This window comes from Cebidichthys violaceus, unplaced genomic scaffold (genome assembly GCF_023349555.1).
Source record: "Cebidichthys violaceus isolate CVI_PGR_0920_01 unplaced genomic scaffold, fCebVio1.0.p SCAF_15, whole genome shotgun sequence".
In the NCBI taxonomy this organism is placed as follows: Eukaryota; Metazoa; Chordata; class Actinopteri; order Perciformes; family Stichaeidae; genus Cebidichthys; species Cebidichthys violaceus.
In genome coordinates this window covers 5,440,795-5,466,511 of record NW_027176318.1, presented here as the reverse complement: position 1 = coordinate 5,466,511, position 25,717 = coordinate 5,440,795, and the positions used below count along the sequence as shown (strand labels likewise).

The following is a 25,717-nucleotide window of genomic DNA, read 5'->3' as shown; positions in this document are numbered from 1 at the left end:
CCTATGAGAGCGAACTGTCATCAAAAGTTTTGTAATAGAAAAGAAGCTCGAAATACTCAGTAAGTTTGCTCTAATGTACACGTGTAAACGTAACAAATCATGCTAGATACATGTGACGCGTGTGTTTTTGACGAGGGGAAGTTGTAACGGGTTGTCGTAACGTTAGCAAAAGGCTGTTTTATCAGCTCTGCTAACGGGGCTAAAGCGTAAACTACCAGCATTAACGCTAAACGTCGACGTTAACGTAAAGACGAGGGACTTGACAAATTGCACAGCAAGTGACGCCATGTGCGCACATATTCAAACGGTATAACTAGAACAATGTTAAGTTCATTTGAAGTAAATACATTACTGTCAACTCCCAACATTAACTTGTTCACCATGAACATAACGTCCTCATAGCTAACGTTAGTTTTTATTTATATATTTCATATTGCCGTTCTATATAACGTTACCCAGCTCTCAACATACAGGTGTGCTGTGAGAAAATACCCTGTAGTGTCTGAGAAAAGCTACTTAAAGGTAATAAAAACGGGTGAAATAGGGTGACAGATAGTTTTATTAAAATGTGCTTGAGTGACATGACAGTCAGGTTAAAGCCCTAAGGATTTAGGATAATATATTTTCGAGTTTCTAAACCTTTTCATGGCCCTTTGACCCATTTTGAAGATCTTAAACCGTACCAGCGTTTAAGTTGTCACATAAATATTAGTATGACATGCTATTGAAGGCCATTCCTTAAAAGGCTTTGACTCCTTAATGGTATATAAGCATACATTACACACGTTAAACATAGCTTGTTTCATTTTTGACAGAAAATTTAATAGTTCTTTCACAAGTGATTCTTTTTTATTATGAATTAATCTGACAATTATTTTCTCAATTCATCATTTCAGCTCCTAACGATTCCCTTCACCCAAAGTCCAAACCCCAAAAATGATTCAAATCACTACCTCATAAGAGAAAAGAAAAATAGCAAATCCTCACGCTTGAGAAGCATTATCAAAGTAGATTCATTTTATGGCGGTCAATTAAATGCCTTTTTTCTTAGTATTTCCACATGGGGCCCCGAGCCCAAAGTTGATCAAAAGTGTAAAGTTAAGAAGCATCAGCCACACACTGTTTAAGATGTTGCTGTTTTTTAATATTTACTTTCAGAATATCCCAGCCGGTGCCATGGGGTCATCACTGACGAGGGCGGCCCAGTGGACCAGCTCTGGCAAACTTGAGCTCACGCCAATGAATGAGTCCTTGTTGAAAGAGGTCCTGCGCTTTGTGGAGCGCTTCAGCTCCCGACACCCACAGGAGGCCGAGCATGTGTTCGATGAGCCTCTCCGGTGGAGTACCACTTTAGTGGCATCTGATTTCAAAACAGACTATGACATCAGGTTGGTCTAATCATGAGGCCGGCAGCTGGTTGGCCGGTGCTTTCGGTATTACGTGCCTGTGCAGGATATGCTGTCACCATGGTGTCCAAATGTATTTTACCTTGGCTTTACTCAAAGCAGTAGGCTATAATTAATTTGTTTTTCAGCTTCAGTTAGACTGAGTACATTCCATTTTATTTCATCAGAAGTTCTGGTCGACTTTCAGCGTGTGCTTTGCATCCCGTAGCTTGGAAGTACAAAAACAAAAATACAGACTCTGCTCTTCCTTGAGTGCGTTGGCATTTATCTAGTATGAAAAAGTAATAATACGGATAAAAGTGAAGTTTTGTTTGTTTTCTCCTCAGTGACTCGGATGTACAGTCCCACGAGAAAGACAGCGAAGGGCGTCCATTGTTGCAGCTCTCCCCTCCTACTGTTTATGTGCGCAGCTTCAGCCAGCTCTCTAAACTAGTTCATCTGGCAGATGATAAGAAGCTGGAGGAGGTTCAAGCATGTCTCCAAGGTAAGCACGATGACCACAGGAGATTTGCATCTAATTTGCATACTAAGTAGTCCAGCCACTGACATACCTCCATAACCCACAGACTTCATTTATTTGTCCTCCCAAGTTATTCTCTACAACCACACAATTATACTGCCATTGGTGACTTTACATATATGCATTTAGCTTAGTGCTGCTGCCAAAAAAAAGATAAGTTAATGACGGAATGCATGATTGATGTAGTAAAAAAAAAAAAAAGAAAGAGGAAAACTGTTGTTGAGGAAAAATGAATTGTTAGTTCAAAATAACTCATTTTTGGGGTAATCTGAAGATTCGCTAAGGCTAACCTCCTTCATTGCTCAGAAAATAGAGACCCCGTGGTGAAGATTCTTGGTCCCAGCTTTGCCAGCATCCTGGAGAAGCACGATGCCCACACAGATGTGCGAAGTCTGGAAGACAAAGTGAAAGAGGAGGATCAAGACACGGTCAAGCTTTTCCTCTTGCTCCAAAATATGGATAACCAGCTCCTCAACAAGTGCCTCAAAGAGATAGACGGGTAGGTGCTTCTTCCTTCTCCATCATCTATCCATCCTCCACGGCTGTCCTCCACTCAGACCTAACCAGTTTCCAACATGCAACATGTGGTTGTTTTTGATTGGAAGAAGCAGCGGGTTTTAGAAATAAAGGAAACCGTGAATGAATTGGACGTTTGTTTTGTTTTGTTTTTCTACACTTTCATCCCAGACGAGTCGGGCTGGACCCCGGCGCGGTGAAGAATGAAGTGGAGCTGTTGAAACGGCTCTGCAGCGGGGGGGAAAAGAGGGTGTTGAAGTCGGTTCGATACACATCAGGTTTGAATTATCTCTCCACATTTCACTGCGTCGCAACGAAAGCAGTTGCTATTTAACGCTAATGCTGGATATTCCAAAGCGTAAAAAAAAAAAAGGAGTCTGTGTGGAAGTCATTATGTCTTGTCAGATTCCAGTTTACCAAGTCGTTAGTCAGCGCACGTAGTCATTGAGGCCTCACAAAGCATGTGCACACCAAGTGGTGGAAGCAAGTCCCTATTTCTCATGTTGAATTGACGCGGTCTATGAAAATACTCTCACAACCAAACGTAAAATATGATAGTGTCACTAGAAAATGACTCTGTTTTTAGCTGATGATTTACATTGCAAGTGAAACTACCTCTCAGACCTGTGCTCATCGGTGTGCCTCGTCATCCTCTTTAGCAGTCCAGGCACTTGTGATGATTTCTCTGTTTTTGCTCCACTGCTTCCTTCTTCCTTTGGAGACAAGCGTGTTGTTGCTGTCAGGCTGCATTAAAGGTTTCTGCGAGATTATTCTAACTGCCATCTTCTTTATTGCTTTTCTTTTAGATTATGTATTTTCAAACGGCTGCCGCGCCCCTCCGTGGAGACAGGCCCTTAATGAGATTTGTTACCTTGTGATCGAGCCTTGCGACACTGAGACCCTCTACATCACCTGCAGCACAGCTGGAGTCTTTCTCAACGGGGTAAGACGAGGAAGATGAAGCACTGTGGACTGTGGATCAGCTGCAACAGTCAACCCAATATTGTGTCCTATTTCTGTGTGAGGAGATGTTCATAAAAAAATTATTTCTTGTAGGCCAATCCATCACTGTACAGTCAGTTAACGTCATAGTTTGGCTGTTTTAAAGTGGGGTTATATGAGGTACTTATCCATAGTCGGTGTCATAACCTGCAGTAGATGGCGGTCGGCACGCCCCCAGTCTGGAGAAGCTAAGGGATGTACTGCTGTGGATGGGGGCGGTGAAAAAACGTATTTTAGCCAACTAAAAAAAAATCTATATTAGTTTAAGTTTATAAGCTATATTACACGAGTTTCCAAAAGTAGCAAAATTAAAAAAAAAGAAGAAATAAAATACATTTAGTCGCAAAGGCATTCCCAAGGAGTTTTATTTTCCACATCCTTAAAAACTGACTTGAGTTCACGAAGAGTAATCACTGATGACATTTGTAAGTCTCCTTTTACATTGTTCCAGCTGTATGCGGTGTTTAAACAAAGTGCAGTGGTCTGCAAGACAACCACACCCAGTAATATCATGTAGCTACAGTGACGTGCGGTGAGGTTCATGACTGGTGAGGCTCTGACACTACAGGAGTCAGATTTACAAATATATGAACCCAATAGAGAAGCTTAAATCACCATTCAATTGGCAGCCTGTACATTGACTACTGGTTGTTTTTCATATCAGCATTCTTTACACACACATTAAGGTACATGTTTGATTCCACCGGGAGCGTTTCAGAAGCGGAGCGCTCGCGGCCGCCACCCGCGAACATCGTGAGATTCCACGATAATCTGTGTAACAACCAGGATGTATAAAGAGAACAACAAACACATAAAAGGTTACTTTACCTGTCCGACGTTGAATTGCTGTTGATTTGTTCATATTTCCTTGTTTTTTGAGACATTTTTAAGCTTGGCTATAGAATCTTACATTCTTGTCGTCAAAGCAAAATATAAGAAGAAGAAGAGAAGTGTAGAAGAAGAAGAGAAGTGTAGAAGAAGAGCAACGACAGAACAAGCATGAACCCGACCCGTGGGCTCTCGCTCGCCCTCTTCTTTGAGGCAGAGTAGTGTTTGCCTCTCTGTGCTTTTTCACTGCAGTTTCTGTCAGATCAGCAACACTAAATATGTTCTAAACAGACGTGAAATACATTACCTGTTCTATGTAAAGAAAGGACATATAATAAAAGTGTCTTTGATATTACAGTGGTGACAAACAATGAGAAAGAAAAAGACACAATCTCAACCCAGTTAGTGAGGATTCACAGTCTGAGGTGAGGCTCAGCTCGTCTGCCTCGCCTCACTGTCTCCTCTGTTTGAACAGGACATGCGCAAATTCAGCAATTTTGATTATGAAAATGATTGGAATCATACAGAAATTACATTTATATCACAGATCAGTACAGAAATATTAATATTTATTTTATTTTAGCATTATTTGTTGCTCTGCCTCACCTGCCTCCCCGGACCGTACGTCCCTGCATGTAGCGCACAGTGGCATTCTGCGTCCAACGTCTTCAGCCACTGGGCCTGTGCAGTCATTAAGAGCAGATCACCAATAACGTTATAAAAGTTGAAGAAAAGTTTGAAAATACAAAATCGGCTATCACTAGACAACAACAAAGTGTAAGTTACTTCTGTGTTCTGATGCTGTTAAAAGTCTCTTAATATAATCTCTGTGTAAGGCTTGTGTTTTTACTCATGATCAGGTGACAAACTCAAACTATTATGTTCATAAATATACCTTAAATTTGTAAGGTAAAAAGAAAATCTATCTGGCATTTAAGTGCCCCCCCCCCCCCCCCCACCCACCCTCAAAAGTCCCTAAGTGTGCTATTGCATACGGAGCTTCCAAATACTTGCCAAAATCCAGGAATCTCTCTGAATGTGTTTGCAATCATTTCTAAGAGAGGATTTTGCGTGCTGCAGCACCTTTCACTCTTTCCCCTGACATTGCTGACAAGCCATAGGCCTCCTTCCTCTTGTTTCTTCACCTGGAAATGGTTCGGCCAAGGTGAAAAAAACTACAACCTCAAACCCGAAACGGGTGACATTGATGCAAATGAAACCTCAAAGAGCAGCAGTGTCTTAAACCTAATTCAGCGGTTTACATGGTTTTTACACTTCCTCGCTAAAGGCTGCCTGGAGATACTCCGAGCTTTCTAACCTCAGCTACTCCAGCCGACATGTGGGTCAAATTATAATTGTGGTTTTTAGAATTAATGAAGCTGTTTTTCACTGTGTTTTCACAGGGCATAAAACAGGAGGGGGAGGAGAGCGGCTACGAGCGAGCGAGTGATACGTTCGAGGACCTGGGAACTCTTCTGAAGAGCACATCTCCACATTTTGCAGAGAACACAAGCGAGCAGGTACAGTGGAACGCGGGGCAGATGCAATTATCATCAACGCATTAAGGCCTCTTTTTTTTTTCGTAGCCTTGGGTTTTAGCTCTCATAGCCGCAACGCGTGGGTGTTTGAAATGCCTCTTTGTCCCACGAACAAGGTCCTTCTCTCCAAGCCTCTGATTTGATCGCTGATGCCGTGTGACTCACATGCGTAAACAGAGTGAGGATTGTGTAATCAGTGTCTGTGCTGCTCCACGCAAGTGAGCTAGTGTCTGGTTGTCACTGTGCTGAAAAATTTCTGAAACCGACCTCGTCCTTGTTCCAACATCAAAACAGCCCCCCCCCCCCCCCCCCCCGGCATACACTCACATGCAAAGACAGACAGACACTTGCGTTCATTTCCAGACATTGCAATACGCGTGATTTATTCAGTAGTGCTACTTCCTGCTGTAGTAATTTGACGACATAACAAATCGCCTCAATAATAGATTCCAGCTGCGCTCCAAAAATCTGTTAATCATTTGAAAATCTGATCTGTCTCTCGCTGATGTTTGTTGGAAAATGTGGCATCATCGAAACATCTACGGATCACCTTCCGCTCACTGCCTGCTTTGTGTCGATCTCGTGTCTTTAAAGAATCGTAGCATCGATTTTGGATTTTCCATTTGTTATCATGTCATTCTCAATAAAATATAGAGTAAATATGATTCAGAATATGTAAATGTGGGAAAACCTGGCTCTTAAAGAGAGATTTACAACTGTCCGATTAATAGGATTTACAGATGTCAACAGGATTGACACAGAGATGCATTTATTATTTTTTTAAACAAAGGGCCGGATGATTTCGCAGAACTACTCAAATAGAAATGCCTTCAGTACAAAAGACAACAGAAATGCTTTTTACAAAACAAAACTGCTTTTTGAGTTGCCCCATGGGGTTTTTCCACACAAGGATTCATTTATACGATCACTGCTGTACATTTGATGTAAGTTGTCTTTAACAGCCATTCGTTTGCAAACATTATGGATGGAAATGTCAGTCAGTTGGTCCACTACTTTGGTCCAGACTTAAATCAACTATTGGATGGATTGACATTTGTTTTAACACACGTTCATGGTCCCCAGAGGATTAAATCCTAATGACTCTTTTTTCCCCTCTAACACCACCTGCAAGTTTTCACTCTTCCAGTGATACCGTATATATCTCATCATTTACCAGGTGGATTTGACAACATGTCAAGTTATTATGACTTTGTTGCCCAAACTGACTTTTCATGTAGTGCCATATTCATGTTATCATAACATTTTAATTTGTCCTGTACTTTGATTTATACGGGAACCCTGAGAGGCAACTGAAAAAAAAGTTTTGCTAGGATCATTTTCATGAGTTGCTTTTTTTTCATCTGTGAAAGCAGTTTAAAAAAACAACATTTTGACAGATGAAAAACATTGTTTGAAAATGTTTTCTTCCAGGTGAGTATTTTTATTTCTCCATGCACTCTAAGCACAAGGTATTAACAAATATTACAATACAATATTGTGTGTTACCAAGTTATGTAAATTAAAAGTGAAAGCAAACATGATTTATTTTTACACGAGGTTGTGATGCACTTCAGCCTCTTGTGGCCACCATGGGTATTGCAACAACAAACACTAAAAACATTTTTTTCACCTGTTTCACAGATGATTCCTTTTGTTGAGGAACTTATTTTGAAACATATCTTGGCGGAAGCATTTTTGCACCTGTTTTTAAGTCATAAACACAGGAGAGAAAACAATTTCGATCAGACTCTTTTATCTCACTTTCCTCTCAACACTTCGTAGATTTATGATCAAATACCTCCAAAGACATTCCCATCAGCCTCAGCTGTATGTTGTGTTAAGTGATAATCGGAGAACGTTTGCGGGCTAACATGCTAAACTACAATGGTGAACACATTGTGTCTGCTGAACATTAGAATTTAGCTTAAAGCACTGCTCGCGTGGCTGTAGACTCTTAGGCTTCGAAATCACTTCCTCTTCACTGTATGGTGCACTGCATGTACCCTCCACCATGTACGCACCATAGGGAAAGAAGAAAAGTAGTGTGCGTGGCATGTATGTGGCAGGTTGATCATATCAAATGAGGAAAGCTGTGCAGCTTTAATTTAGTCTGTTGCTTTAGTGTTATGTTGAGCGTTGGTTTAGAGCGACCGTGGCTCAGATGTAGTGTTAAAGTGCTTTAAGTGGTCGGAAGACTTGAAAAGCTTTATACAAGTACAAGTCCATTTAGCATGCACTACTACTTTTAGCTGACAATTCCACATTGCAACGCTCTTTATTTTATGGATGAGAAAATAACCCTTAACCTATTGAGTGTCTAGCATAAGGGAACAGTGACCGAGTGAACCAAGTTGAGTTTTACAAAGATTATACCGTACAGCATACACGGTGGAATAGCGCCTCCATTGTATGTGTGAAGTTGTCATTGCTCCGTGGTATAGTAAGCTGGAATGGGGTTAGTAAAGACTTTAATAAACCAATGAGTAGTGCCAGGCTGAAGCGTGTAAAAAAAGACATTGAGGCTTTTATGTTTTACGAGCTCTGTGTGAAGAGTGATGCCTCGAGTCTGAACGATCTAAAAATGACGGACAGCCGCAGTAAAAATTGCTGCGAACCAGTTTGTGGGGGCACAAATCATTGTCAAGATCTTTTTCTTCTGGATTCTTCAACTCCTTTGATATGTGGCTCGCACTGTCCCGTAAATGTTGTTTCACTCTCGCCGCCGAATAGTTTCTCCCTGCCTCCACTCGAGCTAATCACCTTCACATGATGGGGGTCAACGGGGAAAACGCAGCGCTTTGAAACTCGTTTGATTGATTGCTGACGACAGCAATCAGACGGCGCAACGTGCATCCCGCGTCTGAGATATTAAGTAATTGCGGTCGCTCTCGTGGACGTGATCCATTCCAGTTTTAATTGGAGGGAGAGGGACGGCGGGCGGTGTCCGTCAGAAACACAATCTCGCACGACTCCGGCTCGGTTCCCTGATTGCAACGCAGAGAGCCCAAACGTAGAAGGTGATAGCCAAAGATAACAACACCTAATCTCCAAACGTATCTGCTCGACTCCAAAGTGAGGAAGCAGGTCTTTTTTTTAAACGGTTCGATTAGATTAGACAGCCTCAATCAAACGAGCAGAGGCAGCCAAAAGGAGCCGAGGCCTGCAACCCGGGGAGGAAGCAGACTCGCCCTCTCTGTTCTGTGTCGTGGATTTGTTTTGACATCACGGCGTGATTAGGAATTGGACATGCGGCGTATTTGCATGCACAAGACGCTCACTGAAGAGCAAAAAAACTCCCCGCGTTTGGAGATTTGTTTTTGTTATTCACATCCTGAAATTAATATAGACCGCCTCACTGTCATAATCAGTCAGCAGAGGCCGCTTGAATCTCGCCACTGACAGATGTTTTATGGCCAGTGGCTTCAGATTTGCTGCCCTGCTGATTTTCCATCAGTGCGGATCAAGTAATTAGATCTAGTCTACCACAAGCACATGTAAATAGTTGGAGTTTATGTTTTAGCAGTCAAATGAAGAAATAAGAAAAGTGCCAGGGATTGAATGTCACCTGCTATTAAAATAGTTTTTTGGAGTTTACAAATGCAGGCGTCAGTCTTGCTCACAAAAGCATTTCTGTCCAGGCCTGTAGTGTTCTCAGAAGCAGAGAGGCACCTGTATTAGGACTTTTTACCGTGGCATGTGTGGAGTGTGGAGTGTTCCCCTCTGTGTGAGCGCATGGAGTCACATACAGTAGAAGTAAAGAAGGTCGCTTTGACTAATAAAGTCAGACTGTGGCTCTGCGGTGAATTGACTTGTATGTTTCCAATGGCAGGTCGCTGTGTGTTTTATGAAAAACAAGTCTTTGGAAAAGGGATCGGGCATGCTTGGCAACACGAGCCATAGAAATACTTAACTCCTAATTCTTTTTCCCTGCCCTTAAAAAACGGTTGAGCCCCCTAATAACAAATGACAAGCTATTTCTGCTGAGCAGGTGTCTGTGATTAAAAAATTCTCCCGCCTGCAAACCATTCATATGTGTCTTGTTGGCATTCGTATGTAGGTTGTAAAGTTTGGTATAAAGACCTTCAAGACTTCAGAAAAAAATTAAATCAGAAGTGAATAACAGTGACACAAAGCCACTGCTTTGTCTGTGCCAAGCTGCGAGGTTTTAGGTGGAGGAATGCACAGAAACAATAAACTTTTTGATATTGTTCGGCCAATTAACAGAGGGGGACCTCTTCTGTGTAAAGCAATGGGAAAGTGTTACTCTATTCCAAAGCCTCAATAAAGACGGAAATTGTTATGCGGGTCTGCATATTGTTCAGAAAGGGCTTTTATGGGAATTTTATGTTTTTCATGTGTCACTGATACTGCCCTGTTTTTTTTTTTTATATGCCTGTTCTGGGAGTGAAAGGTCCAACACTTTGCCAGACAAATAATATGTAATGTGTCTCACATAATGAAGAGAGAGGCATCATATCAAATGGGGGGATGGAGGAAAATACATTCAGAATTTTTGTTGTAATAAGCATCATTCAGAGAGATGCACAACCCGAGCGCATGCAGTTTTTCTTTTTACTAACTATCATGTATTGTACATCTCACAGCTAGAATTTTGGTGCAAATTGAAAGAGGTCCCCCCCCTACTCTCCGGTCGTTGTCTTTTTCCACTTACCAACAGGATTTTGCAGTTCAAGAACTTCCATCAACGCAAAAGATCCAGCATGTGGAATCGGTTGATGCGGAGGAACAGGGCCAACCCCAGAGGTCTCACGAGCAACAGGAAAAGAATGTGCATGAGAAGGGGAGGCAACAGCAAGCGCTGAACAAGGCGGGCGGCGAGAAGAAATATGAACCATGTCCGAGGTGGAAGAATCTGGGTCTCGTGTCTCCGTGCGGGTATGTGATGATTCCTCCCGTTAAGATGTGTCCTGAAATATCTTCAGGCTACCGCGCGCCGTGCGAGGAGGGGGGGGGGATCCCTCTTGTTGAGGAGATGAGCCTCAGACGACGGCGATGCCAAGCTTCCGGCACATGTGCTCGGCATGTCTGCCAGCAGTCGCACATTATATTGAGACCGTTATATGGTTTTTCACATTTTAAGGGCAAGTGAAAGTGTTCCTGATTACGTTAATGGTTACGTTCACAGTGTGGAAACCCTTTCTGCCCTATTACAGACAGAAATGTTGGGAAAAAGTCTTAGAAACAATCCCAAAAAGATCTGTCACATATGGTCTTTGATTGATAAATAGATCTAGCAAGGGCTGAGCTGTTGCAGCTGTACCTTGTGATAACTATACCCATTTGAAGAGAAACTGGCTCACGATAAAAGTCTCAATTGCTTAAAAAAAGAAAATGCCCGCTGAACCCTTGTCACGAATTGTTAAATAATGATTATGTTAGAAAAATAACCATTTTCAAAATAGAAGCAGGCGTAATGACTCTTATTTTACATCATTATAGTGAAGCAGAGGAAAAGAAACTGAGTAAGAGCTCCGGAGAGGAGACGTCTGGTGAAATACAGAAGAAAAAGCTGGGAGCGGGAGCCAAGGGCAAGATGAAAGCAGACTTCTCTGTGTCCTCCTTACCTGGACGCCAGTCCTCCCAGAAAATGTAAGTGTCCCAAAGCAGTTCCCCTTTTATCAGAATCTGTAAGGAATATTTTCTACAGGGGGGGGGTTAACCTATACACGGTTTAGGAACTGATAGGAAGTGTCGTTTTACAAGTTTTGTTGTGGAAAGTGTAACCTGCATTCACACTAACCACTGTACTGACGAAGAACCCGTGTAACGGCCTTTTCTTCCTCCGGCTCTTGGCAGCTACACCTCCTCAGCTGTCTCCACACTTGCGTCTGCCAATGCATACAGACTCCTAGCATCATAAATCCACTCATAGCCACTGTTCACCGATAGCATTCTTTGGTGCTCACCGGTTAGCGTACTCGCAGTAAAGACCCCGGGGCTCATTCACTGGTGTGCAATTCACATTCACTCAATGTGAATTGCACACCACCCGGGACAGTGTGTAGGCCTCGTTCGGTCCGGCGTTTATCATGTTTCTCCCTTGAAAACACTCCCTCATATCGGCGGGTTCCTTCTGATACTACGCTCCCCTGGAAATGCTATTTGTGCGTACATGGGAACTGTCTCTCAGCGGCCTCATCTGAATATGTATACCAAATTTCATTGCTCCACAGCTCCCGACTTTCAGGATACTGTTATCCAAGTGGCCCGAGCAGCTTGGAAAAGCCATCTGCACTTCTGTTTGCATCAATGGCCCTCTGTATGTGATGATGACGGCTCCAGTCCTCCCATGACATTATTCCACTCTTTATTTCCCTGCTGCTTAGATTCTGAGGAAGTTCAAACTTGACACTTGAATCTCAAAATCGTTAATGGGTCTCCTTGTGTGGGATGACCATGATGTTTTTCCCATTTAAAACACCGGAAAAGAGATTTCACAATATTAAACTCCCTCCTTTTGTCCGGCTATGTATTGTGTTACTCGTTACACTATCCCACACCTTTGTGGATTGTTATCTGCGGTCAAAAGTGCACTATTATCTGCTCTTTTAATTTTTTTTGGTGCAGTAAGACCCCGGCAGGATCTGTGCCAGTGGACCCTTTCAGCGAGAGTTCAGCTGAGAGTGAGGAGGAGGAGGAGCAGCCAGAGCGCCGTCCAGAGAGTAACACAGACCTGCCTCCTGAATACTGGCAGATCCAGAAACTGGTCAAGTACCTCAAGGTGGGGGCACGTTACCTGGCACACCACTGTTTCCTTCCTCTTGAAGAATTCTAACCCCCAAAAATAGTGATTCGTACAGAGAGCCGTACCGCTAGCCGAGGGCTAGGGCAGGCCACAACTGACAGGAAGCAGTAACGTCCATGCTCTTTTCCAGCCGTCTGTTCAACAGTTTTGATGCTGTCCCGAGTCAGTATTCAAATTTCAAAAAACATCTTCAGAGCTGCAATGCATGGAGGTGCAGCAAAACTTTGAATAGCTGGTATCATGACAGTTTTCCAATCAAAACCTCAGTCATATCAAGGTGCCACTCAATACAAAAAAAAATGATGTCAGATCAGATATAAGTACATATATTCTATTAAGCGGCGCTTCGTAGGGAGATGCTTATTGAAGTGGTTGGCTCGGCTCGTGGATTCCTGGTTTTTTGACACAGGCCTGTTTGGTTGCAAATGTGAGCCAAGGCGCAGGGGAAAGAGCTGTCTGACGGCACCGGAGCAGCTGTACGCACTGTTTGCCCACACCGCAAGAAGCATGAAAATGAAGCGCGCCCGTGATAGGTCTGACAGGGCATATGGTGAATATTAATGTGTCAAAACATGGAAGGAAAAGAAAAGAGGATAAAAAAAACGCCACTGACCCAGACTGGCTGGGAGCGCCTCCGACCACTTGACTTAGAGATCGTCCGTCCTTACTCACTCAAAGATCCCTATTATCTGTTTATCTGGACAGTGTCGTTCAGACAGATTTTATTACAACAGACTGCGTTAACTTTATTTTGACAGGAATCTGCTTTTCCGCACGTTGCAAAGTTGTCCCCTTCTATTTAACAGCAAAAAATACCTTAAATGCGGCTTCAAATTGAATTGCTTGATGTTATTTCAGCGTGTAATAGTAGTCTGCATTGCATATTTTTGCACAGTACGAGATTTCTTGATATCACTAGCAGATTTGTGTTCTGTGGCTCAAATAGGATCGTTCAGAGTAAATCTTACACCGCTGTAAAGTTTAAGATCTCCAGATAGATATTTTTAGCTTAGCAAAATAGAATATAATGGGAGGAAATTCCCACTCTGAAAGCACGCAGCTACTGCTTTCCAGAGAGGAAAAATAGAAGATGTAAATGATATGAAAGGGGCAAATTCAGATAAAAAAAAAAAAAAAAACCTCACTGGTTTGTATATTTTGTGCTTTTCAGCGGGATTGTGGTGTGAGCTTTAGGCTGGTGTGTGTGTGTGTGTGTGTGTGTGTGTGTGTGTGTGTGTGTGTGTGTGTTCCTGCTTCAATGAGATGCAGCCCTGCAGTAACCAACATGTCCCAGCGTTCTATCTGTCTGGAAACCACACAGCAGAGTTATTTATGGGGTTTGTCCAGTAGTCATTTTATAATATCATTACCATCAGACTCTGAAACTTACCATGAGCCAAGTTAAATATCTGTTTTATTTTAGGAGGAGATCTCCCCCCCCCCCCCTTTCCCCTCGTACTATAGACAGCCGTCTGTACTCTAGGAAGTCGAACACTTTCATAAAGCGACACATGGATGTTCTGTTTTGTGTTTTAATGATATTTATGGAGGAATGTTTGCCTAGGGTTCCGATGTGTTTGTTTTTATACTCGTATGACTGGAGATCTGTGCTTGTAAAATGGTTTACATGGTCGCACACAAAAATTCCAGCATGCAGATTTCAGCCTGTGTCTAGGAAGCGTGCATTTACATGTGCATGTCTGTAACACACCGACATAACATAATTCATCCTACTAATTCCAGTCTGTAATGCATCAGTGCCATAGTACAAGCAAACATTTGGTCATACTTTATATTTGAACCTATATACATTTGAAAGGCTGTGTTCTGTAAATATATAGTTACGTGTACAGCACACCGGCCTTCAATAAACCAGACTGGAAAGCTAAGTTGCAGTACAGCTTTGCTAAAAAAGAATAAAGAGCTGTTTTACTGGTCAGGACTGAATAACTTCAAGCGGTAAGTTGAGCAACGAAGCCACAAATGTTATTTGAGTATTTTGTGTCATTTCAAATAAAAGCAAAATTCTCCAGCTGCTATCAGTTAGGTCGGCCTGTGGCTCTCTAAACACAAAACAATTTTCATATTCTCGCAGATGTAAATATTGTGTCTGATACACAATATGTTACTACTTACCTGTTGAACATTCCAATACAGAGTGTTCATAGTTTGATTTTTTTTTTTTCCTTTTCACTGAACGGATGACTTTGTAATCATCTTTTTCTGAACAGTCACAATGAAATAATTCACCAGACTGCTTTTAAAGAGTGTCACTATGAACGTAGCCTTTCTCCATTGCTTTAAGATTGTGTTTCTATTGCTATACATTTACCTCAAATGTAAAAAGTACTGCAGCCAAACAAGCTGAGCTGGGCCCTTGACACACATGGTATTGAGTTCAACCCTCATTAAGGTTGCTCCCCCTCTGCTGGGCAGTCACAGTACTACTGCCCTGCTCCCCCCTCATGAGAACTCTTCTACTAATTGCGACACTAAAACTAATTCTGTCTCCAGTGTGCAAGAGCCGGTACTGGCTCAACAGAAGTGAATTTGTAGCTAATTATGTACAACGGCCTTTTTTTTTTATGCTTGTTTTAACAACTACAGCACTCAATTAAAACATTAGATTTTTAGTGCCTGTGATGCATTTACAACATGTCTAATCTGGAGAATTTATTGCAATAATTGCATCATTGCATTCTCATGAGTTAAGCCACTTTTCAATCCAAAGACCCGACTAGACGTTTGCTCAGCGCTCACTGCACTCATTTTATGACAGAGAGGCCTATTAAGTGATCAAGTTTTATGTTATAGGAGATCCTATGTCAAATATGAAGCTAGGAGCAACCAGTAATCATTCATTATATCCCTACAGTACCTTTCCATTATAGAGCAGGAGATTGGGTTTGTTCTCGTCATTAGTAGCCTTCCCTCTAAGTCTGCTGCAGACTGCAGAGAAGTATGAAACCTCATGCATCCTCTCTGGCTCGACCTCCGCCAAGACGCCACTACTTCCCTCTTACACTAAGCTCTATGAAGCGCTGGCAGTGGCCCGAGTCCACCTGTCACCAGTCCAGCATCGCAGACATACGCTCTTATATATCTGAGCACTTATCCTCAATATGCACGTTTAGCCCCGCTGGCATGTAGTCCAAGCCAAAACACACACTCACGCACAAAATATAGACCAAAAAAAACAAAAACCTGTATTCAGAAAAAGGGCCTGAGGTCAACCGGGTACCATTGACAGCCCTTTTAACCCCATCCCCTCTCCCATGTGCTTAGTGCTGTGATTTATAGGCCTGGAGAGGCTCATGCAGGGCAGTCTGTGTCTGCACAATCCAGCCTGCAGCTCCAGAGGAACCAGACAAGAATAAGACCTCCATTCAGTAGTGGGAAATGCATCGGCTATTTAGTAGGTCAGACCGAGACACCTGCAGTAAAGGAAGAAACTAAATGCGTAAAGCATCTTTAAGTGGCTGATGTTGAGTTCATCTCTTGAATGGAATTTGATCCCTCGCACTAGTTCAATTCTTCTAAATCCATTTTTCATTGTGTAATTCAACCAGACAACTATCTTTAATCATTACTAGATGAGCTGCCATTGAACTTGTGATTAATGAGTATTTTATTCATTAATAGCATGCTGCAAATTCCATAGTGGTATTCCAATGAATTGTCTTAATGGGATGTGTTATTGTAGAGATGACTGTAGTAGCATAATTATTGCTATTTAGTGATATTTTTTGCAATATTCCCTGTCATTAGCTATTCATTTTCTGTCACTTCTTCTACTTTGGTATTATTGCATTTATCCACACGTTCTGCTTGCCTCTGTGGAAGCAAATGTCAATTGGTGGGTATGTCGGACTTTAGTCCAGACTTTCTTATCTCAATAACTATTGGATAGATTTCCATGACATTTTGTGCAGACATTCATAGTCCCCAGAGTATAGATTTAGGTGATCCCCTGGTTTTACTTTTTGCACCACTATGAGGCTGTGGTTCAAAGTGAAATATCTTGACAACTATTGATGCATTGCTTCAAAATTTGCTACGCATAGTCAAGGTCCCCAGAGGATAAATTCTAATGACTTTGATCATATTCTGACCTTTCCTCTTGTGCCACTAGCAAGTCAACATTTTCACTTTTTTATGGAAATAGCTTGACATCTTCTTGATGGATTTGCACACAATTTGTACAGTGATTCATGATTTCCAGAGGATGAGCCCTTCACACTTTTGTGATCCCCTGTCTTTTACTTTAGAATCACCATATGAGGTTGGTGTTTTTGGCTCAGAGTGAAATGTCTCGACAACTCTTGGATAATTTGCTCTAAAATTTGTTACAAATGTGGACATTTGTGCAACCCTCAGCTGATGTACTCAGTGCTGATTAGCAAATGTTAGCATGCCAACAGGTTAAGCTAAAGCTGCAAATCACATACTTTTTCTTTTTACTTTTAGTTTTAAAGTATGTACTGTTGCATGCAGTATGCATTCAATTGAGACATTTCTCATAGCATAGTAACTTGAACTTTGACCCTCTTGCTCATGTTTCTGCTGCGCTAAGGATTGTGGGTCAGAATAGCCAGAAAAACATGCTGGCTTACATACTGCAAAATGCGACCGGCATACTAAATAGTATGGTAGTATGGGTAATGGAATGCACAGTGGTGAACCGAGTTAATGTTACCTGCTAAGCATCCACAGGTTAGCATCGTACAGTATAGCCTCGCAGAGCGTTAGCATAGCTGTAGACTCTTAGTCTTGTTTTCCATTGTGTAGAACTTACCAAGACATTCATCACCGCTGTTAGCCGTAGCCAAGTGTCCTAAACGGTGAAAGCTAACATGTGCTTTTGAAGCAAACCTGTAAAGATTTAATTTGTTTTAAAAGGACCAAATGAATCACATCACAGGTTGTGTTTCCTAATATCCCGCACATTAAAAGAATATGAACTTAGTATTGCTATAACATATCGATTATTGAAATGCCAAGCCAGTAGGTCATAACATACAGTGTCGATGACCTCGAACAGATATTGAACTACTTTTTGAATTTCTCTTTTCAGAGGTCGAATAGTGGTTGAATTGGTTCCACTTTGACGATCTGTCTGCCCCATCATGCTCAGAGAGTGAAAGATCTTTCACCATAAAACATTGTCAGATGTTGTCAATGTTTTAAAGAATGTCGACAATACTTCAAGACCAAAGCTAACAAAAATGAAAGCACATGATCTGTTTTCTGTTCTCCCAGCAATCACTCCGAAACATAGATTTATTTTTTTTTTCTCGGTTGTTTTTACAAGGTACGAACCTCGCCTGCCGAGTCCTTTGAAGAGTGAGAATGGAGGAGACAAAGGAAGCCGTAGATCCACTGCTGTTAATAGGCAAATGGTTCACATTTAGGCAAGAGCGTTGTGATATGGAGAACACATGTGGCCGTTATCCTGCTGTGTCAGAGCGTTGCTTTGTGAGGGAGATATGATCAAACACCACTTGAGACTCTGGTATAGGTCTACACTGATGATCTGGCCCCTCCAACAGCTGCATGAAACAGATTACTGCCCCAGCCTTCTACATAGTGACGGGCTATTTTCTACTCATATGGGTAGCTGATAGCAGGACGTGTTGCATTCTTATGTTCGCTTGAAATAATCCATTTAGGGCGGTCCTGACGTCTCAAATTGTTTGCAAAAGTGTGCAACTAATAAAGGCTTCTGAAGCTGGGAACGGTATAGGCGGCCTTGAATCCACTGGATGAGTACTCTAACTGTGGCACATTCAAACCACTGCAGGAAAGGGAAAATATTTGATTGTTTACTTGCCAGGAGATTTTGGACTGGACGTTTCAGTGTCACATATCAAAGCCATGTAAGCAGGCCTAGAGTTACAGCAGCTAACTGTTACATTTGCGTGCCACAAGCTTCTGTTTTATCTGACTACCGATTATTATTTTTTCTCCCCTTCTCATGATCAAAACCATTGAATGTCAGCAAAGTTTGTTATGCAACTGCGCATGATACAGACTAAATATGGTGATATAAAAACACCATTGCTGCCTCCCTGGAAGGTATTTGAACCATCTCAAAGCACCAACCCTAAAACTGGTATTTTAAGTGCCGTAATGCTGTCAACATCCATCCACAGCTGGGACATTATGTGGATTTATGAATTGTGAAGGGAGTCTGAAAAAGGATAACATGTATTTGAACACTAAATTTAGGAGAAAACACTGAGATAAAGTCAGATTCAGGATTTGCCCACATGTGCAATTTTAAATCTTTGGGTTTATCTTTTTTTAGTGAACATATTGTAATTAAGTGGCAGTAAAAATAAGAAAAAGGAATCCGTTTTCTGCTCCGTGTGTGTTGAGGGGCTTGACTTTAAATCAACGATCAGATTTCCCCCCCTCAAAGAACTTGTTGACTTAGTAGTGTTGTAGCTACTAAGTTTCTAATTGCTGGGGTGCCGGCCTAACATGATATGTGTGTATATAGCTACTGTCAAAACATAATTCTGCTTTTTGAAATGCTAATTCATCCTTAGTTACAGGGTTCCAGCGCTAATAGTGTTAATACCGTTTTCATCTTCGGGGGAATGTCTCGGCGCTGTTGTCAGAGCTCGGTGCTCTGTTAGCAAGTTGTTTCTTTCCATCAGTGTTTACCGAAACACTTACCAGGATGTGGTATAAACAAAAGAACCCCAGCAGGAGTGGTATTACGGGGGGGAAACAACAGAGGGACAGGGAGGCTTGGGATCCTCCTCCCTTTTCTAAATGCTTACTGTTTAATGTTGTCCTCCTCTCTTCCCCTTTGTCTCCCTTTTTCATTCATTCATGTTTGGCAATTACTATTTCAGGTAGGCGACCAGACGGCCACTGGGCTCACTCTGTGCGCCGTGATGGACTTTAATTTGATGCAGGAGACGTGCCAACTGGCCATCCGGGACGTAGGTGGCCTTGAAGTCCTCATTAACTTGCTGGATACAGATGAAGTCAAATGCAAAGTAAGTAGCTGTGCCAAAGCTGGACCTGGATGGCCTGCGGGCATGAACAGAGCCGGCCGTGTGTGCCAGCCTGTGTTTTAGTTACAGAAACACTAGTGCTGTGTTGAGAGGATGCCTTTAAAGACACAGGGTAGCAATTATTCTCCAGTGCGCCTATTTGTGGGTGCTTTTAAACCTGCTTTTATTGCGTTTTTTGTCTATTTTTAGTAGTAATGTGGGTGAATGTTTGGCTACTAGATATCACTGTATGTACCCTTCGCACAGATGGAGGCCTCATGTTGGCATAGACACAACAGTTTCTTCACCATAAATCATTTTTTCAAATATCTTACTGAGTGTTAAAGTTTATTGTGTGTGTGTGTGTGTGTGTGTGAGTGTGTGTTTTTTTTAGATTGGATCATTGAAAATCCTGAGGAAGATAAGTCACAACGTGCAAATCCGTCGAGCCATTGTAGACATGGGAGGCCTGCAGAGCATTATGAAGATCCTGGACTCGCCAGTCAAGGACCTCAAGGCTTTAGCTGCTGAGACCATTGCTAACGTGGCCAGGTTCCACAGAGCAAGGAGAACCGTCAGGCGCTATGGCGGTATCAAAAAACTGGTGAGCATAAGCAAACGCCACCATAAACTACGGTTATTCTAAAAAAATGTACTCAAAAGTCTCTGTAATCCTAATATGAAGAGCTGCAGGAGAGAAAACTGCAGACCAGAACCTGATCTTTCTGTATTGATGTTATAAAAACGTTATGTCCTACGGTTGCAGATTTTCCGTTACAACACTTCTGAAAACGTTTTGTGCTAAACCACAAACACGTTGGAACCTTTGGGAAAACAGGATGCAGCCTTATTACGATTTGATCCACATATTACCATTGCTTATTTATTTAAAGTGTAAAACACATATCCAGATTGCTGAACTACATTTTGGTGCACAGCAATTTAAATTCATTCCCTTTTCTCACTCGCAACTTTCCAGACAGTGGCCCATCCATCCTTTTTCGCCCGGTCTTTGAACAGAGCAGAGTGGGTGCCGCGGTAAAACAGATAGAATGTCCCCTACATCCTCTGACCTGCATCCATGTTTGTTGACAGAGGGACCTGTGATTAAAGCCTCCATGCCTTGTATATTTTCCCCGGCCCCAAATCGGATGTTCTCATGTGCAAGTCACTCACGGAGGCAGATTAATTTCACGCTATGAGACCACCTTTGAACTGCGCTGTAGTGTGTAATAGCTTTGCCTGCTCTGTCTCACTGGCCAGGAACTATGGATTAGAACTCTGAATGATGGCCATAAACCATCACACTGGGCTTTTCAGGCTTAACATCAACATCTATCCTGACAGTTTTCCACTCCTAGCATCCCTGGCTGTTTCATCCTCGCAGACTCGGTGGTAATAGAATTTTAATTACGCCCTTAATCACAGCCAACAACTTGCGATTCTCATCTGGAGCCCTCCATTATTACTCCAATCGACTTTTCAGAGTCCTTGAATTTATTTCAAGTTCACTGAGTTTGTGTAGCTGCTTGTATGGACGTGTTTTTCTTTGCTAAAACATGTGCGGTCTGTCTGCTTCTTTGCACACATGTTAGTCCAGGTCCCTTGTCTCTCTCTGCTCAGGTAAAGCTGCTGGACTGTGTCCCCAACTTAGCCACCCTGACTGCAAACCAAGAGAAGGACGTGGAAGTGGCTCGCTGTGGGGCTCTGGCGCTGTGGAGCTGCAGCAAGAGCACCAAGAACAAGGAGGCCATCCGTAAGGCCGGGGGCATCTTTCTGCTGGGACGCCTGCTCAAGTCCCGACATGAGAACATGCTTATTCCTGTGGTGGGCACCCTGCAGGAGTGTGCGTCTGAGGTGAGAGCGGGCACATACTATAGTGCCAGCCTTATCCTTTAAACTATCATAGTGTGATTGCAGCCGGGTGTGCAGAATCCCAACAATGGTGCATATAAAAAGAGATGTAAAAATATGTTTATTATTAAAGATAATATATGAAATTATGAAATATTTAAGGGTGGGAAAAGTATGATATTTACCCTATGAATCTAATTAGGAAAACATTGGAATCATAAAAAACAGCGCCAGTATATATGTGACATGAGTATAGATGAAGTCTATACTCAGTCTATACAAGAAGTCCATGTTGTTCATGCGGTCTGCTAATTGTTGTGTCACCATAGGAAAGCTACAGGATTGCCATTCAGACTGAGGGCATGATCAAGGACTTGGTCCAAAACCTAAGGAGTGACAACGATGAGTTACAAATGCATTGTGCCAGCGCAATCTTCAAGGTAACTGTTTTCCACACTTCTGTGCTTGTAGACATTTTTTTCCTAGACCTAAAGTCTATAACAGAAATTAGAGAAAAGTATGGAAACCCTGAAAAACTAATTTGGGTGATCTGTTTTCTGGTGATCCTTAAGAACATGTGAAAAGGTTTTGCCTGGACAATCTTTCTAAGTTTCTTAAAAGAAATTTCATCTCTGTGAAACAGGAGCTAAAGAAAGCTGTCGCGATGATCATTTTTCTAATGATAATAATCGGTTAATGCTTTTAGAACATGGGGTAGTGTTGCACTTCAGCCTCTTTTTCCCAACTGTTTCATGGAGAAAAAAAAAAAAGTAATGATTATCCTGGCAAAACCATTTTTTCGCCTGTTCCTAAGTCATAAACGCAGGAGAGAAAGCAATTTAGATCACACTTAGAAAATGGATCACCACAAATTTTGTTTTCTCACTTTCCTCTGAAGGGCTTCCGTGGGAAAATGATTTTTCATACACTATGTCTCTAGAGGACTTAATGTAGGTCCTGACCCTCTCTTTTGCCTTGCAGTGTGCTGAGGACAAACAAACTCGTGACCTGGTGCGCACGTACACAGGTCTGCAGCCGCTGGTTTCGCTGTTGAGCAAGGCAGACAACAAGCAGCTCCTGGCGTCCGCCACCGGAGCCATCTGGAAGTGTTCCATCAGTATGGAGAACGTGGCTAAGTATGCCGAGACTCAGGGTCTCACCTTATTACGTCTCATCAACCCACGCACACACACACACACACACATTAACGCACACACTTAACATGCCAGAGATGCAGAAAACATCTTGTTGCCATATTTTTTGGGATGTGTTTGTAATTAGTTAGAACAGATTAGTGTGCCAAGATAAATCAATCATTAACCACAGCAATCGAATGAGCCTCAGTGTAAAAGGGGGTTAATAGCATTTAGGCGTTTTAGGCCAAGTCCTGTGCAAAAAGCTCTCGTTTGTGACGGAACCATATCCCACCAGATCCTCCATGAGTTGCAGGTAAGTCTCTGCCCGATTATCCATTGCCTTAGTGAACTGCGGGTGCGAGAGGCCAGCAGTAACAATGGATGGATGTGGGGGGAGTCAACATACATTTGCAGGAAATTGAGAGATCCATTCGCTGAGTGTCCAAAATAGTCTGAAAATTGACTTCCTCATGGACAACCAGGGCTGGATACAGGCTTCCCCTTGTAACCCCACCAGGTCCTCCAATCCTGATCTCGACCACATCATCAGGACATTGGGGTCCTTTGCCTCTATGTTGCAGCCAAGGTGCAGGCTTGTGGATCTAATACACACAGGATCTGCAATCTCAGGGGCAGCTTCAGGTCATTCTCACTTTTCATCCTGAACTTTTGGAGAGTCCTGACGATCTTAATGTGGTGGTTGTCAGATGTCTCATAAATGCAGCGATCCAAACGGAGACAGTATGGAGTGCTGGTCCTGCTCCAAGACATTCATATTTGCCAGGCTGGACATGCTGGTTTTCTGAATTGTTGGCCTCTGTTTGTCTTTGATGGGGAGAGCCTTTATTCTGGCCACGAAAGATTCCACCATTCCATTCAAAGTGTCCAAAGTCAGATCCCGCACAAAGCCATGAATGCCTAGGCGGGAGTCAGGGTCTTTCAGGTTCTTTGGAAATGCTGTAAGGTCTAGGAAGTAGCCTCCGTCTACGATGGCACGAGGGATGCTCATGGACCGTGCGCTAAGCCCCGTTAGCGGAACATGCTTTTTCAAATTATTATATTGCAAGGTGGAGGTGCTTCTGCTGGAAGACGGGCAGATAGTGCACCCTCATTCTAAAGGTAAAATTAAGCAGCTTGTCAGACTCTGACACTGTTGTTGCGTGCACGAGAACGTGCACATCCTCTCCACGTTTGGATGGGAAGCTAAGTTTTCTGCCAAAATATCTGCATTCTCCTCCGCGACTTCCATAAAAGAGGGCATTCTCGCAAGCACAAACTCACATTACACGAAAGTGGAAAACAATTCAAGGATCACAAGCTGATAATTCTCTCTCCAGAAACCAAATGACGTAGGCTGGAGAGGCGGAGATTTTGCACTGATGTCATCACTTCTCATACTCCTTTCACTCATGGGTTTTGTGAATATTAATTACCTCGATTTTAGTCAATAACTGTCAATAACTCCGCGCTGCTTGCTCCAAATGTTCTGAAAGGTACGACCGTCCCAGAAAATGTTACGAATTTCTAATGTGTCTGAAATTAGGTGTGGGAACGTGTGAGGCTCCCATTTATTTATCCTGAAAGGGCCAAGTGCCTACGACCTTCCAAAGAAAAGTTATCTAACCATAATCCATTTGGAAATAGTCATAAACCCCTTCCCTTGGTCATAGAAGCTCGGGGATGCTACCAATTGAACTTGTGGAAAATATGTTTCCTGAGATGATGTGGTTAACAGCAGTCTTACAGTATGTGAAAACAGAACACCAATAAAGGATTCCACCGACTTGCGTGCATTATGGTCGTCATGCCATCAGCACATATGTTACTTTTATGGGGGGCTCTTATTCCTTCACGACTGGCTCTGTCGCTTTTTCCACTCGCACTGTATGCTGCTGTCATATCTCCCTTTTCTTTACCATTGTTTCTGGTCAGAGTGATTACTTGCGTGAAATGTAAAGTTTTTGTACGGATTCTTTTTGCTTTGATCTTTTATGTGAGCGTTTTCTGCTCGAATTCAGTCTTTTCCCCCGTTAGCGAAGGCTCAAGTCAACGCGCTGATTTTACAGACTTCAGTGACGCGTTAGTCGGGGGCCTGTTAGCATCGAACCAAACAAAGGCATGCCGAAATAATCAGCCCTGAGATGGTGATTTTCTAATGTCAGACGCTGACGGAGCCTTTAATCATTTGTCATGTAAGGCAGAGGTTTATTTAAGTGTCATTTGGCTTGGTTCATTCAGCAGTGACACTTCTGGAATGTTTTTTGACTAGTACTTTAGTGTCAGATGATTTTTAAGTCAGTAATTTTCCCTCTAAAATAAATAATGCTGGGGGACCGTGCCCTGGCAGCCCCGCACATTTCCACTAGTGCTCCTTGAAGGAATGATTTAGGTGTATTTATTTTCTTATTTAGTGTGAGGCCGGGGGACATAATATATAACCCACATGCAGTAATGTAATACCTTGGTAACATATTAATCAATTCAAAACCTATTCTCCCCGTTGTAGCCAAGAAACTGATAATACATTGTCTTTGAATCATTTTTGAGTATTTTCGCTGAGGTGAGATTATGTGAAAATGATTTTCTTCTGACTCACAAATGCCGCTTAGTTCAAAATGTGATGGAATCCTAAAAATAACAAGAAGAAGGAGCAGTAGCACTCACGAGGATCTGTCTTCACTTCATATATCTTAACTGACAGAATGATATCCCACATTTAAAGTTAAGTCCTCCCAACTGGAACTGAGAGTCTGCTGCCACATCGAGTTAAGAGAGGATTCCTTTACAGGAGCAGAAGCATGATAATAACATTCCTTTAAGGCAAGATGGATCCGATCAGATCACTGTCTATTTAACTCACGTCATCAGAGAAAATCATTAGGGGAATTTAATTTATTTAAAGGTATATTTTCAGCATTAGAATATCTGAAAACGACTAGACCAGTTGTATGTATTTCACCGAGTTGTGTGCTCACATTATCCCGAATGTGTCCAACAATTTTCAAACCCAGAGAAATGCGTGGTTGTCCTCCAGAAGCTGTCATTAATTGATTTTGTATCCAGTTTTAACTAACATTTTGACCGTTTACTTTTTTGATCTTGCTTGTTTTCAACGATTTATATTAACCGGATGAAGGATTTTAG

At 42.3% G+C, this 25,717-nt stretch overlaps 1 protein-coding gene across 2 annotated transcripts in view; it reads left to right on the top strand.

Annotated features, from left to right (window-relative positions):
* Positions 1-25,717, top strand: part of odad2 (outer dynein arm docking complex subunit 2) — a 42,566-nt gene continuing 16,849 nt past the window's right edge. For both annotated transcript variants that reach the window (XM_068709475.1, XM_068709474.1), the window contains exons 1-15: positions 1-59; positions 1,159-1,388; positions 1,733-1,890; positions 2,233-2,425; positions 2,614-2,720; positions 3,249-3,385; positions 5,676-5,792; positions 10,489-10,706; positions 11,271-11,420; positions 12,399-12,552; positions 19,440-19,586; positions 19,978-20,187; positions 21,207-21,440; positions 21,767-21,877; positions 22,419-22,573. In XM_068709475.1, the coding sequence (XP_068565576.1) occupies positions 1,177-1,388; positions 1,733-1,890; positions 2,233-2,425; positions 2,614-2,720; positions 3,249-3,385; positions 5,676-5,792; positions 10,489-10,706; positions 11,271-11,420; positions 12,399-12,552; positions 19,440-19,586; positions 19,978-20,187; positions 21,207-21,440; positions 21,767-21,877; positions 22,419-22,573 (2,303 nt within the window). In that variant the 5' untranslated portion in view covers positions 1-59; positions 1,159-1,176. The remainder of the gene's footprint in view (positions 60-1,158; positions 1,389-1,732; positions 1,891-2,232; positions 2,426-2,613; positions 2,721-3,248; positions 3,386-5,675; positions 5,793-10,488; positions 10,707-11,270; positions 11,421-12,398; positions 12,553-19,439; positions 19,587-19,977; positions 20,188-21,206; positions 21,441-21,766; positions 21,878-22,418; positions 22,574-25,717) is intronic.